Below are 14,240 nucleotides of genomic sequence, written 5' to 3' on the forward strand. Positions count from 1 at the left end.
AATGTGATGGTTATATTAAATCGTATTTTTGAAACATACCTGGAGAGATGAATATGAATAGGGTGATAAAAATTTTAGTAATTTAAAACACTAGCTGGGCCTGTAAAATCCTCATCAAACATCAGCAGTTTTGCATTACACTCAAAATATCATAAAGTGTGTTTACATCATTCAAAATGATAGATTGGGCATTGTTTGTATCAGGGTGAAGTATTGTACATGTACACTGTCACAAAAATGGAACCCTTTAAAGGCCATTTTGTACCAATATCTCTAAGGTACTAATATGAACTCTTTAGGTATAAAGGTGTACTTTTTGAAAGACAGTGCATTTTTTTTCTGACAGTGCATTAAGGCAGTGTAAAAACCTATACAAAGTGCTGATACTTTCATGTCTATAATCATAATGCATTGCATGCTATAGATGTGAATACAACATGCATTTGTCTTTTATTAGTTCACAATCTGTGCCATTTATTGCTGTCTAGCGGGCAATAAAACTATAGAAACAAAGTCTTTTGTGGCATCTTTTGTTTCATATTGTCTATGTACAGGTCATACTGTATATGTATATGAAAATATTGTATGTATCTTACAGCAGAGATGTTGGGTAAAGGTTATTATCACTGACTGAGTGAAATTATGAGTATGAACTATATACTGTATCTTGATTTATTGTGCTAAACAGGGTCAAATTTAAGTGTTTCTTTAACAGTCTATAGGCACTGGAACTATGACATCATCCTTATCCTTATGTTTTTTAAGTCTTTTATGAATTCTTGTTAATACTCTTAAAAATAAAGCAGCTGTTTTTCCAAAAATCTTTAAACCAAATGTTCTTTAAAGAACTATTTTTCTTATCTATTAATATTCTGTAAAACATTTATACAAAAAACCTTTTGAGCAACAAAAAGATTCAATGGATGTTAAAGGTTCTTTATGAAACCACAGCCTAACAAAACCTGATTTTTAAGAGTGATCTCTGTCTCAGACATTGCTCTAAAAGCATCTCAGTCTTTACATATCATATGTAATATATAAATGAAAATATAATATCCTCATACATTTTTTCATTTGGAGATCCACATGCTGCTACAGTATAATAATGGTACAGTCTGCGCAGGGGTTCCAGTGTATCCAGGCATTTGGTCTTCTACTCTGAGTAGCGCAACTATCTACCGGCAAAGCGCGATGATGCCGTTAAGAGAGCGATCAGGATGTGTTTTTCTCTTTCTCACACAGCTGAGTCTCTTCCTTTGTAAGTAGTGCTGTCACAGACACGATTATTCAGTCGCTGTCGGTACCGCCAACACGATCGGTTGTGCGTAAAGCAGCCAGCGCGTCTCGGATGCAACGCGCGCTCCGCTGCATTTGCGTTTTTGCTATGGGCTCCGTCTAAAGAGGCACAGACTTTGGGATATATGCTTATTTTGTACGTTTTTCAAATGCAAAAGGAAATATGCGGCAAAGTTTGGCCTTACTCTTTACCGGTTTGCTTGGGTTGTGTTCAGGCTCAAGTTTCCCAAGTAATATCAACATAGGTAAGCGCTTGGCATTTATTGTTGACGTCTATATTTTCACTTCTAGTTAAAGTTTACAAGTATGCGTGTTTAAGCATATTTTATTCTGCCGTTTTCCATGTAATCATTTTTAGGAGGTTTGTTTCCAACCGACTCCCACGAATATGATGTGTTCCGATTTGCGCTCTCTCAACACAACGATGTCCCCAAACTGGTACCACAAGTGGACATGGTCGACACGGGAAGCAGCTTTGCCATGACATACGCCTGTAAGTGGGGTTATTTTTAAGGAATTTACATCTGTTATTCGTACACCAAGGCGAACCTCTGCAGTGCGCACGGACCTGTTTCCATCAAGCTTGTTGCTTTTCCGAATTTCACTACGGCTCTGATGATTTATGTCATTTAAATAGTGTTTGGTAATCGCTGTAAAACATTTGTGTATTGCAGTTGTTTTTACTTAAACGCTCATGATGGATTATGCATCAAGTCTGAATGCTATGTCTTTTAACAGCCACACATAAAAATACTGTATTATTATAGTAAACTGTAGTAAATTATAGCAGTAGTCTGTAGTATTAACTATACCAAATTACATCAACTGTAGTAAAATTGTAGTATATTCTAGTAAGGTTCCCAACCCCTAGGAATTTCACTATAGTAAGTACTATACAGTCTTTTATGTGGGAGGCAAGCATTTTGAAACGTCTGAGAACGTCCTGTAATTTTTACATAAGCCACTGGCATATTTTCAGATTTATTTACACTACACTTGCAAACACTTATATCCAAAATGACTTGCAATGCATTCGTACGTTTTATCATGTATGTTTGTTCCTGGGGAATTGAACCCTTAACCTTTGCATTGCTAGCACAATGATCATATAGTATTTAGATATTTAAATATAGAACTAAATAGACATGCATTCACAATTATTGTGCAGGCTACTCACAATTCATGCAATTAATATAAAAATGCATTTTAGAAAGAATATTTATTATCAAAAGATGGAATGCAAAATCTCTATATATTTCTACAGTAGTATAAATGTTTTTATTCAGTGCGAAAAAAAATCTTCACTGCTGGCTCAGCTGGCTGTCGCTCAGAAATGTCTTTCGCTCAGAAATGCCTCTCTTTGATGTCTCAGATTGACACAGACATTCTTTCTCTTGCCAGCGACACAGTGCAGTCTATAATTCATCAGTGGTATGCAAAAAGATACTGATGAAGAACAAATATATTTAAGCTGTTTGATTTACTGGCACAGTTCATCAAGTTCATGAGTCATATGGGTTATTGTCTCTCCCAGAGACGTACATGTGACAGAAGCTCATCTACACATCAGTGGTGCACTTTCAAGTCAGCCTCAAAGCGAAGTGTGCTTTTTAGTTGGGGTTGAGCACAGAGACTGTATCTGAAGCACTGCTTGCTAGGACTCATTTAAAGCAATATTATTGGGTGACAGTACCGAGTCTTATTAGAGGGATGCTAAAGTTCACACACAATGTAAGTAACAGGACTGAGTCTGTACAGCATGCTCGCTTCATAGGCGAGTGTGAAAGTAATTATATGTAGCTAATTACTTCTGTGAAGAGTTGACTCATTAGCCTGCTTGTGCATAACTGGTGTCTTCTCTATAATCTCTGCATACACCTTGCAGTGTATACTACAAAAACAGTGTGCTCGTTTGCCACAAAGTGTGAGAAAAATCAGTGCTTGATTATAATTTGATAGTTTCTTTCTTTTTTCTTATTTTTTTGATGAGACCTCACTGCAGGCAAAAGAAAAGGACTAGAGAATAATGAATGGGGTTTTCAGAAACAGAACAAAGACAAATCAGTGGTCAAATCAGCGGTCAAATCAGCTGTATCTTCAGATGTGTTTTTTGAGTGAGATGTAGCAAAGGCGCAGCTCGTCTGTATATTAATCCACATGAAATCTCTATATAAGCTTAATCAAATCTAAACTGTTAACTCGTAAATGTATCTAATATTTTTCAACAAATATTTTTGGAGTTTCTAGACTATGTTAAGTGGTAAAATGTCGAGCGCATGGCTCGGTTGGCTACTGTATAATAATCGAGCTGAGAGGGGCAGAGGCTGCCACTGCCCTCCCGAGCTCAACAGCGCCCCACATTTTTCACCATGTAAATTTGTGGTGAAAAATGGAAATGCAGCGAGCCTCTAACTTTACGTTACGTGAACTCTATATAATTGCGCGTATGCAAAATGCACATCAGTCTGCAGGAGCCGCTACTGGGCAAAACTGAAAAGAGTATGGTTTGGTTCAAATGCCAAAACAATACTATAAGACGTTAAAACTAACCATTTCTGTAGCGTTGTATCGAGTAAACTACTTTAGCATGCTGTATTCTTTAGCATGCATTTTCTTTGGAAAGTAAGACAGACTTTAAATTACAATATATTACTGGAATTTGTCATCATCTCATTTATTGTAAAACATTAGCATGTGCAGCCATTAAAGAAGACATATTGGGTCCTATAATTGGGTGCTATAATTGGGTCCCAAGTATTTCTATCAACCTAGAAAATGTAAAAAAAAGATCAACCTAGTACCTTAGTTTTTGTAAACCATTCTCTGCAAGCAGGTGAAAAAATAGGTCATTGAAATTTGTCTCCCCTTGTGATGTCAGAATTAAAGGTGCAGTGTGTAATTTTTAGAAGGATCTCTTGACAGAAATGCAAAATAATATACAAAACTGTAGTATCAGGGGTGTATAAAGACCTTTAATAATGAACCGTTGTGTGTTTATTCAACCCAGTCTCACCCCATGGCGTCAATATTTGACGACACTTGACCATGCGTCAATATGTTGACGCGGAGGGTATACCTTTCGCGTTATTTTTTGACGAACTGGGGACTTCAATACTATTAAGTCCGTTGCATTCTCTTTCCTATTTTCTTACCATTTTCGCGTCGATTTAGGGTTAAATTTACATAATGACATCCCTACCCAAACCTAACCCCAACGCCAGGTGACAACTGTTTAATTTCACGTACCTAATAGTATTGAAGTCCCCAGTTCGTCAAAAAATGACGCGAAAGGTATACCCTCCGCGTCAACATATTGACGCATGGTCAAGTGTCGTCAAATATTGACGCCATGGGGTGAGACTGTGTTGGTTTATTATCTTAGAATGAGACGTTTTTATCTACATACACCGAGGGTCCCCTTACATGGAAGTCGCCATTTTGTGCCACCATGTTTCTACAGAAGCCCTTAACGGACAAACGTTTTTTACTAAGTTGTCTCTGACGATGACATGTTTGTCCGGCGATGGCTACCGTGTGTTTTAAAAGCGAGGGGTAAGCAGTGGACTGAGCCGTTGGTTGCAATTCACAACATCACCACTAGATGCCCCTAAAATTTACACACTGCACCTTTAATCTGCACTATCCAACCACATCACTGCCATTTAGTGCAGAGATCAGCTCATTTGCATTTAAAAGGACACACCCAAAAACACAAAAGCACATTTTTGCTCACTGTCATGGTTCTGCCATTTTGTCCTTTGTTTAATCTAGTCTTGTGGCAGAACCATGACAGACCCATGTTTTGTGTGAGAGCACTGGCTTTGTTTATTCCTAGCCATGTGCTCTCAGTCTCGTCTCTTGACCCCGCCCCCTTGTTTCCTCATTAATTATCCCATTATTGTTTGATTCATATCACCTGTTCCCCTCTTGATTTGTTCCCCTATTTAATCCTCTTGTATTCATTGTCCTGTGCTTGTGCATTGTTCCATATACCTGTGAGTACTCTGTCTGAAAGTCAAGTCTAGTCTAGTGTTTTATATATCAAGTGTTTTGTCAAGTTTATTGTTTAGTGTCACCCAGTCTAGTGTTAAGTGTAGTTATAGTCTTGTTGAGTGTTCATTTAATATCTTTTATGTTGTTTTGCCCCCTCGTGGGTTTTGTTTTCTGTTTATTGTATAATAAAAGTCTTTAGTTTATATCCACCTCTGTCTGCACTTGGGTTCCTCCTACACCACATAACAGAATGCACAAGCCAGAAATGAACCCAGCAGGCAGAGTGGACCCGGCGGAGCGAGCTCGCCAAGCCCATCGTCTTTTTGGCCTCCGCCAGAAGGAAGCAGAGGTCTTTCCCTTTGCGGTGGACTTCGTGCGAGCAGCTAGAGACTCTAATTTCACGGAGGATGAGTTAAAGGTCATCTTTAGTCGCTGCCTCAATGAGCCTCTCAACCCCGGCGAGATGAGGATGGTGAGGTACCTGGGCTTCGAGGACATGGTGCGGTTTATCAGTAACCGGCCGGAGCCCAGGTCCTCAGTCAAGGCCGTACCCCCACCTCCTTTGTCCCCTATCCCAGGGTCTCGTCATCGGAGTGGTGACACGGGAGGACCCAGCGCTCACCACTCCGGTCCCCGTAAGCTCTGTTCAGCCTGCCGACCTTCGAGGTAAGCGCGAGAGGAGGATCTCGTGGGAGTCGGCGTCCGAGGGGTCCTCCACAGATCTTGCCAGTCCCACCACCGCGCTCATCCCTCCTGCCCCGTTCACTGCACCACGCCCGCGCAGGAAGAGGAGGAGGAGAGGGGTTGTTGACCCTCAGTCCCTACCGTCTGCGCAGCCACCGCTGCAGCCCCTGCCGTCTGCGCAGCCACCGCTGCAGCCCCTGCCGTCTGCGCAGCCACCGCTGCAGCCCCTGCCGTCTGCGCAGCCTACCGCAGCGCCCCCTGTCACGGTCTCTGTTTTGTCTCCGCTGCCGGAAGCAGCGCCCCCTGTCACGGACCCTGTCTCGTCTCCGCTGCCGGAAGCAGCGCCCCCTGTCACGGACCCTGTCTCGTCTCCGCTGCCGGACGCAGCGCCCCCTGTCACGGACCCTGTCTCGTCTCCGCTGCCTGCCGCAGCGCCCCCTGTCACGGACCCTGTCTCGTCTCCGCTGCCTGCCGCAGCGCCCCCTGTCACGGTCTCCGTCTCGTCTCCGCTGCCGGACGCAGCGCCCCCTGTCACGGTCTCGTCTCCGCTGCCTGACGCAGCGCCCCCTGTCACTGTCTCGTCTCCGCTGCCTGACGCAGCGCCCCCTGTCCCTGTCACTGTCTCGTCTCCGCTGCCAGACGCAGCGCCCCCTGTCACTGTATCGTCTCCGCTGCCGGTCGCTGTGCCCCCTGTCACTGTCTTGTCTCCGCTGCCGGACGCAGCGCCCCCTGTCTCTGTTCCTGTCTCGTCTCCGCTGCCAGCCACAGCGCCCCCTGTCTCACCGGCTCCTTCTGTTGCTTCGTCCCCTGCCACTGTCTCCATGTCCTCCCTTGACTCTCTCCCCTACCCTGTGAGTCCTGGCTCGCCCTCATCTGCTCCCTTGTCTTCCCCTACCACGCCCTGGAACCCTACCTTGCCTCCTTTTGTTCCCCTTACCCAGTCTGCATCCCCAAGCAAGCCTGTACCCTCCAAGAGCCCCACCAAGTCTGCCCGGACTCCTCGTCCTAAGCCCTCCACCACCCCTGAACCCAAGACCCCTTGCCCACCCAGCTCCACCCTACCTGGACTTCCTCACGTGAACTCTGTTTTGCCTCCGCCCCCCCTCCCTTGTTTGTTGTTTTTATTGTGCCACCCCAACCCTCTTGTAATGTTATCTTGTCTGCCCCTGTGTATATTTATCATGTTTTCTTGGTGTCTGTCTATCTGTCAGTCTGTCATGTCTCGTGTTTAGTGTTCCCCTGGGGAGCGTCTGGAAGCCGCTCCTTAAGGGGGGGATTCTGTCATGGTTCTGCCATTTTGTCCTTTGTTTAATCTAGTCTTGTGGCAGAACCATGACAGACCCATGTTTTGTGTGAGAGCACTGGCTTTGTTTATTCCTAGCCATGTGCTCTCAGTCTCGTCTCTTGACCCCGCCCCCTTGTTTCCTCATTAATTATCCCATTATTGTTTGATTCATATCACCTGTTCCCCTCTTGATTTGTTCCCCTATTTAATCCTCTTGTATTCATTGTCCTGTGCTTGTGCATTGTTCCATATACCTGTGAGTACTCTGTCTGAAAGTCAAGTCTAGTCTAGTGTTTTATATATCAAGTGTTTTGTCAAGTTTATTGTTTAGTGTCACCCAGTCTAGTGTTAAGTGTAGTTATAGTCTTGTTGAGTGTTCATTTAATATCTTTTATGTTGTTTTGCCCCCTCGTGGGTTTTGTTTTCTGTTTATTGTATAATAAAAGTCTTTAGTTTATATCCACCTCTGTCTGCACTTGGGTTCCTCCTACACCACATAACACTCACACCTACAAAATGGCAATTTTAACATATAATAAATTATCTATATGATATTTTGAGCTAGAACTTCACATACGCACTCTGGGGAAACCAAAGATTTATTTGACATCTTATAAAGTCTCGTGAAATATCCCCTTTAAATATACTTTATATCAATCATATAAAAATACTGTAAAAACAACATATTTAAGCATAAACTTTGTCCTGATCACCACATTCATTTTTATGTGTTTATATTAATTATTATATGTAGAGACCATATACATTAAAGAGTTTGGTTCCAAAACGCAATAAATCCATTTTGACTAATTTCAGTAAAAACTTGTTTTTTTTTATACCAAGAAAGTGACAAGATGAACATCTTTAGTTTAGAATAACATTAAAAATTCAAATCCATAATTTGATTTTCAAAAAAAAAAAAAAAAAAAATTCCGCAAAATGCAATAAATCCATGACAAGTTTTTTTTTCAAAATGCTATAAATCTATTGAATCAATATATAAATGTGCATCCGTGTTATATTCATTTAGTTGACTAGTGGTATACACAAAAAAAACATTAATGGCATTAATCAAAACACTTACTTTATCATATTAAAAACACTGTCATTGCTGCTGTCATTCTTGGGATGTCATTGTTGAACTTTGTTGACAGCAATCAGCTGTAAAATGTTTTGGTCCTGCTCGATTTTCGTTGACTTCGAATAAAATAATGGAAAGTTTTTCATTACATCCCCTCGGGTTAATGTGTTAGCATGACAGAAGCTTGATGATGTTGTGTGAGAACAAGCAACAGTCGGCATTTTTCCATCTCCCGAGTGCCTCTCGCGTAAATTATTAGATTTTGATGACTTGCATTTCTTCCCCGCCACCGAAAACCACGACAGGTTTATCAATGCCATCAATAATATTATTTTGTTTGTGTGGAATGGTGCGCTGTGATTGGTTGAGTGGATTTATTGCATTCTGCAGAGAAGGAGGACTGATGTTTATCCTTTTTTTGCACAAAGGGAGAAAAGATGACAGAATAAAACGGCAGATATCGGATTTTTTGTAAAATTAAGAATTTACTTTTTAATACTGACCAAATACAATTCTGATTTGGTGGTAACAATTTTTTTCAAAAATGTCATTTATCGCGTTTTGGAACCAAACTATATTCTTCAGTTATTCGCTTTGAATCTGTAATGCATTTTTTTTTATTAAATCTAGCAATCTGACAAACAAAGAACAAGACAAAAAGAGGGATAAATGCTCCAGAAGTTAAATAACCTTTGCAATTAATATGTATAGTATTTGTAGATGACACATTCGAGGGCTTTGTACTTTTATCTAACAAGATACAGTTTCCTCTGTTAGAATTCTCTAAACACCAAAAGCGCACGTTTAATTTGTAAAGCAGATGCAATAATACTGTACATAACAGTAACTGCCTGCACACAGCAGTGCATCCCCATCTGATTTCTTATAGATATGAGCCTGAGAACCAGTCGCCAAAGTTGCCTTGTCTCGGAGGAGCTACAGTAATCATTTAGTGCAGCTCAAACAGATTCATTTAATCTATTATTCATTGCATCATAGCCAAAGTGATTATTTTCTGAGTTTTGATGTATCCATGCGGGAGCAGCAGCACAAAGGGGGGTAAAGTGAAAAATCCATTATGTGGGAGGCAATTGACAATATTTAGCTGGTGTAGGACAGGTGGTCACCCGGGAAGGGAGATGGTTTCCAAATTTGCCACAATACTGATGAGTTCAAATAACCAGCTCATCCAAAAATGAAAATTCAATGTTTATTCACCTACATTCAGTCTTGTTTTACAACACAAAACACAAAAACATTGCAAGAACCTTACTGGATACTGCAAGTTGTATTTGAGTTGTTGATTTGCAATGCGTCACTGTTATGCAAAACATTCACAGTACATAGCACATCTTTCTCGGCTGTTTTTCAGCATCGACAAGGCCCTCAGATGTTTTCAAAGAGAATAAGAAGGCACAAAATATAGTGCATGCAGAAATTGCTACATGATGCATTGACAGAAAATGCATTGAGTTGGGTTTGATGCTGAAAAGAGTTGTCAGTTGCGCAGATAAATACCCGACGAAATGCGATACGCAGTCCTCCTGGTGACAGTTCAAATAACCAGCCAGTGTCTGTCATCAAGCAATGACTATTTGTCTTGTCTTTCTGGTTAAATAATACCCTACCATCACATCATTTTAATGTTAACAAACAGGCTTTTGTCCGTCGTGAATATATTACAGATTTTATTTTTTAAAGATTTTTGTTTCTGTCACGAGCCTATATGACAATCTGTTCTGGGCATTAGTCCCATTCGCCCGTTGGTCCTTCTTTCAGCGCGTATCAGTGCTTTCATCCTGCTGACATGCAGTCGGGCCAAATGTCCACAGCATGTCAATCAGGCAGACTCCAAAGAGTCGACTGAAGCTCACGTCAGACCGAGTTCAAGAACAAACACCGTTTTGTGTGTCCTCCCTGTGGAACTCATGTGTCCTCTCCTCCATAGACCTCTGAAGAGCTTTTACCCTTGTAGCTGCTTTGATTTATAGCTTTATATATATATATATATATATATATATATATATATATATATATATATATATATATATATATATATATATATATATATATGTGTGTGAGTCCAATGTTTGTGTGTGATGGAAGACCTACAGTAGCTTGAATATCAAAATAAGATGGGTTTCTGTGATAGCTCACTGTGAAACAACACCAGACTAGCATCAGATGCATAGCCATAAGCAAGACCGTCCAGCCCTTTGACACATTCAAAATTAAGCACTGTCAGATATTAGTGTTATATTTGGCTCTTAATAGCAGTTAGTCTGGGATGTGTTATTGTTGATCATAAATGACAGGTATCTTATTAGTTTGATTAACTGTTAGGAACAGGTCTCAGTTTAGGGGGAATATTAAAGGTGGCTGAGGAGAGACGGTCTGGTGATTGTAGGATACGTGCCTGAGGGGATACATGCTCCCTGACCTTCAGTCTGCTGGAATGATACTGTGACAAAATGCTTTTTTATCAGCTATATCATCTTGCAAAGACTAGGCTGCAAGCAGCTTATAAGACACAGAGGACAAAACCCGATTCTTTTAGTAATTGATGAAAAGGACCCTGTTGCCTATAATCTCAAAAAATGATCTTTGTGTCTTCTTTTAAAATAATTGATGGAGTCCCAATGGTACTGGATTGAGAAACAAACCGCAAACCGCAAACTTGTTTGTCTCCATTAACTGTATGTGTAAAGTACACTCACCTAAAGGATTATTAGGAACACCATACTAATACTGTGTTTGACACCCTTTCGCCTTCAGAACTGCCTTAATTCTACGTGGCATTGATTCAACAAGGTGCTGAAAGCATTCTTTAGAAATGTTGGCCCATATTGATAGGATAGCATCTTGCAGTTGATGGAGAATTGTTGGATGCACATCCAGGGCACGAAGCTCCCGTTCCACCACATCCCAAAGATTCTCTATTGGGTTGAGATCTGGTGACTGTGGGGGCCATTTTAGTACAGTGAACTCATTGTGATGTTCAAGAAACCAATTTGAAATGATTTGAGCTTTGTGACATGGTGCATTATCCTGCTGGAAGTAGCCATCAGAGGATGGGTACATGGTTGTCATAAAGGAATGGACATGGTCAGAAACAATGCTCAGGTAGGCCATGGCATTTAAACGATGCTCAATTGGCACTAAGGGGCCTAAAGTGTGCCAAGGAAACATCCCCCAGACCATTACACCACCACCACCAGCCTGCACAGTGGTAACAAGGCATGATGGATCTATGTTCTCATTCTGTTTACACCAAATTTTGACTCTACCATCTGAATGCCTCAACAGAAATCGAGACTAATCAGACCAGGCAACATTTTTCTAGTCTTCAACTGTCCAATTCTGGTGAGCTTGTGCAAACTGTAGCCTTTTTTTCCTATTTGTAGAGGAGATGAGTTGTACCTGATGTTGTAGCCCATCCGCCTCAAGGTTGTGTGTGTTGTGGCTTCACAAATGCTTTGCTGCATAACTCGGTTGTAACGAGTGGTTATTTCAGTCAAAGTTGCTCTTCTATTACCTTGAATCAGTCGGCCCATTCTCCTCTGACCTCTAGCATTGACAAGACTGCCACATACTGGATGTTTTTCCCTTTTCACACCATTCTTTGTAAACCCTAGAAATGGTTGTGTGTGAAAATCCCAGTAACTACGCAGATTGTGAAATACTCAGACCAACAACCATGCCATGCTCAAAATTGCTTAAATCACCTTTCTTTCCCATTCTGACATTCAGTTTGGAGTTCAGGAGATTGTCTTGACCAAGACCACACCCCTAAATGCATTGAAGCAAGCGCCATGTAATTGGTTGATTAGATTAATTAATGTATTAATGAGAAGTTGAACAGAGGTTTTTTCGTTTACGTGAACGTACGCGCACGGTCGAATGCACAGCCTTGCAAAGTATAGTTTATTTGACAGATGTTCGATGCATATGCAATGCGACAAAATGCAGTGCATCTCCTGGGCTACACACAAAATTTCTCCAGTAGGCGTATGAGCGACCTATGCATACAAGGTACACAGGGTTTCAAAAATCCACCTTCAACCTTTTAAGAAAAAATGGACCATGAATTAGCAATTTAGAGACAAACTGCACTTTCTATTTTGTCTTTATTTAGGGTATCTTAAATAATAAAAAATACATTTTGTCTGACATTTAAAAAATTCTATATGTTTCTTTATAGTACTTCTGTAGTCTATTCATAAAAGCTGATGTTGGTTTATTCTACCAACAACCAAAAAGTCAGAAAATGTATTGCATATGTTAGTGCACAATATGTAAACTATAGGACTTTTGTGTTTCAATGAGAAAAAAACAACATGTGGAAGTGTAGAAATAATGACAAAATTTGTTTTATTTATTTGCCTCTTTCGAAAGACATATGTTTCATCTCATGGCATTTGAATGTATTTTACAATGTGGCTAATTTGTATTAATTCATACGACCACATTCGTACACATTTGTACAAATTGCCTTTCGCCTCATTAAGTTAAGTTTAGGGGCGGGATTACGATTAACATCGGACACATTTATACAAATCTGCCAACTTGTAAAATATGTACAAAATCCTGTGAGATCATGGGTCATCAGTACAAATCCATTAAAAATGTACAATAAATAGCTGGTATAAATGGTTATGTATAATATGATTTTTTTTGCTGATTTTGACTAGTGAGTGCTGATTTGGTGCTGGTCAGGCTGGTAGGTCAGAAATGCTGGTAAAGCTGATCAATCAGTGTGGCTTAGTAAAGCGGTTTTATCATAAAAATCTTACTAGTTAGCCATCCAAAACACAACATGCTGGGACAATATGTTCAATGCTGGTGTTTTGATTTCTCAAGCATTTCACAGCTCCTACAGGACGACACATCACTTTAAACACTCTTTTTACCTCAGCTGCTTGAGGCAAGCGAAACAGAGACTGAAGATCACACAAGATCACTCACGTCGGACCTACCTGTCACCAACATCCTTCAGCATCTAAAAGACCTCTGGCAGAAAACTTGTTTTTTCCTCACCAACCCCCACAATACTTGAAACACATGCTCTGTACCCAAGCACAATTAAACCTAATACTTCTCCAAGCAACAAAATTGTTCTGTAGTAGGCAATAAAAAAGCAGATAAAAATGTGCACACAGAACTCCTGCGTTATCTTTTAAAACAATTGAGATAAATGCATTCTGTATCCTTGCATTGACTTTTTATCAGCTGTTTTAAAAGATACATATCTCCAAGTGACAGTACATTTGCCAGTCCACACTAGCAGAGCTGTGAGAGAAATGATGGTAATTATAATCGAAAATGAAGCTTAAACCGTGCTGGTTGTTGTCAATCAGAGATGCAGATATGAGGAGCAGAGAAGGCTATCTGCTATTTGAATTATTCACAGAAAGGTTTGTGTTGTTTTCTGTGGTTGGTTTTAAAGTTTGCTTGCCTGAAGGGAAGATTTGAAGATGAAGTTTGTCACAACTCTTGCAAGTCCCTCATTCACATCCTCAAAGCCCTAGGGCACCCTACCCTACATGTCTGAATGCAAATAACACAAATGTCCTCTGGAATTACATGTTAGCTGAAATTAATTAAAGGTCTTGGTTTGAAATCTCTTTTGAAGCCAAACCTAAGATTTATGGTAAATGTTGGTGTTTTATTGCAAATGTTCAATAATTATATATAAGATGAGAGCATTATTGTTAATGAAAGGATGCCATGATCAGACTTAAAATACCCATGAACCTATTTGAAGAAGGCAGGTCTTTATCACGTGTTATCATTTTGCTTATTGAATTTTTTTCTCACCTTAGTTTACTCAAAATGTTCTCACCCTTAAGCCATAGCCATAGATTTTCTTTATTGTTCTACTAAAGAAAAATGTCAGCAACA

At 40.3% G+C, this 14,240-nt stretch overlaps 1 protein-coding gene across 4 annotated transcripts in view; it reads left to right on the forward strand.

Annotated features, from left to right (window-relative positions):
- Positions 1-1,132: 1,132 nt before the first annotated feature.
- The window catches only part of gria1b (glutamate receptor, ionotropic, AMPA 1b), a 90,618-nt gene continuing 77,510 nt past the window's right edge, over positions 1,133-14,240 (forward strand). For 2 of the 4 annotated variants that reach the window (XR_008637723.2, XM_055179686.2), the window contains exons 1-2: positions 1,134-1,541; positions 1,655-1,789. Coding sequence is in view for 2 of the 4 variants with exons in the window: in XM_055179686.2 (XP_055035661.1) it covers positions 1,460-1,541; positions 1,655-1,789 (217 nt within the window). In the remaining 2 variants the exon portion in view is untranslated. Of the gene's footprint in view, positions 1,542-1,654; positions 1,790-14,240 lie in introns of all 4 variants that reach the window. The other 2 variants (XR_008637722.2, XM_055179685.2) reach the window with 2 other exon arrangements.

Source organism: Misgurnus anguillicaudatus, chromosome 9, assembly GCF_027580225.2.
Source record: "Misgurnus anguillicaudatus chromosome 9, ASM2758022v2, whole genome shotgun sequence".
Classification (NCBI taxonomy): domain Eukaryota; kingdom Metazoa; phylum Chordata; class Actinopteri; order Cypriniformes; family Cobitidae; genus Misgurnus; species Misgurnus anguillicaudatus.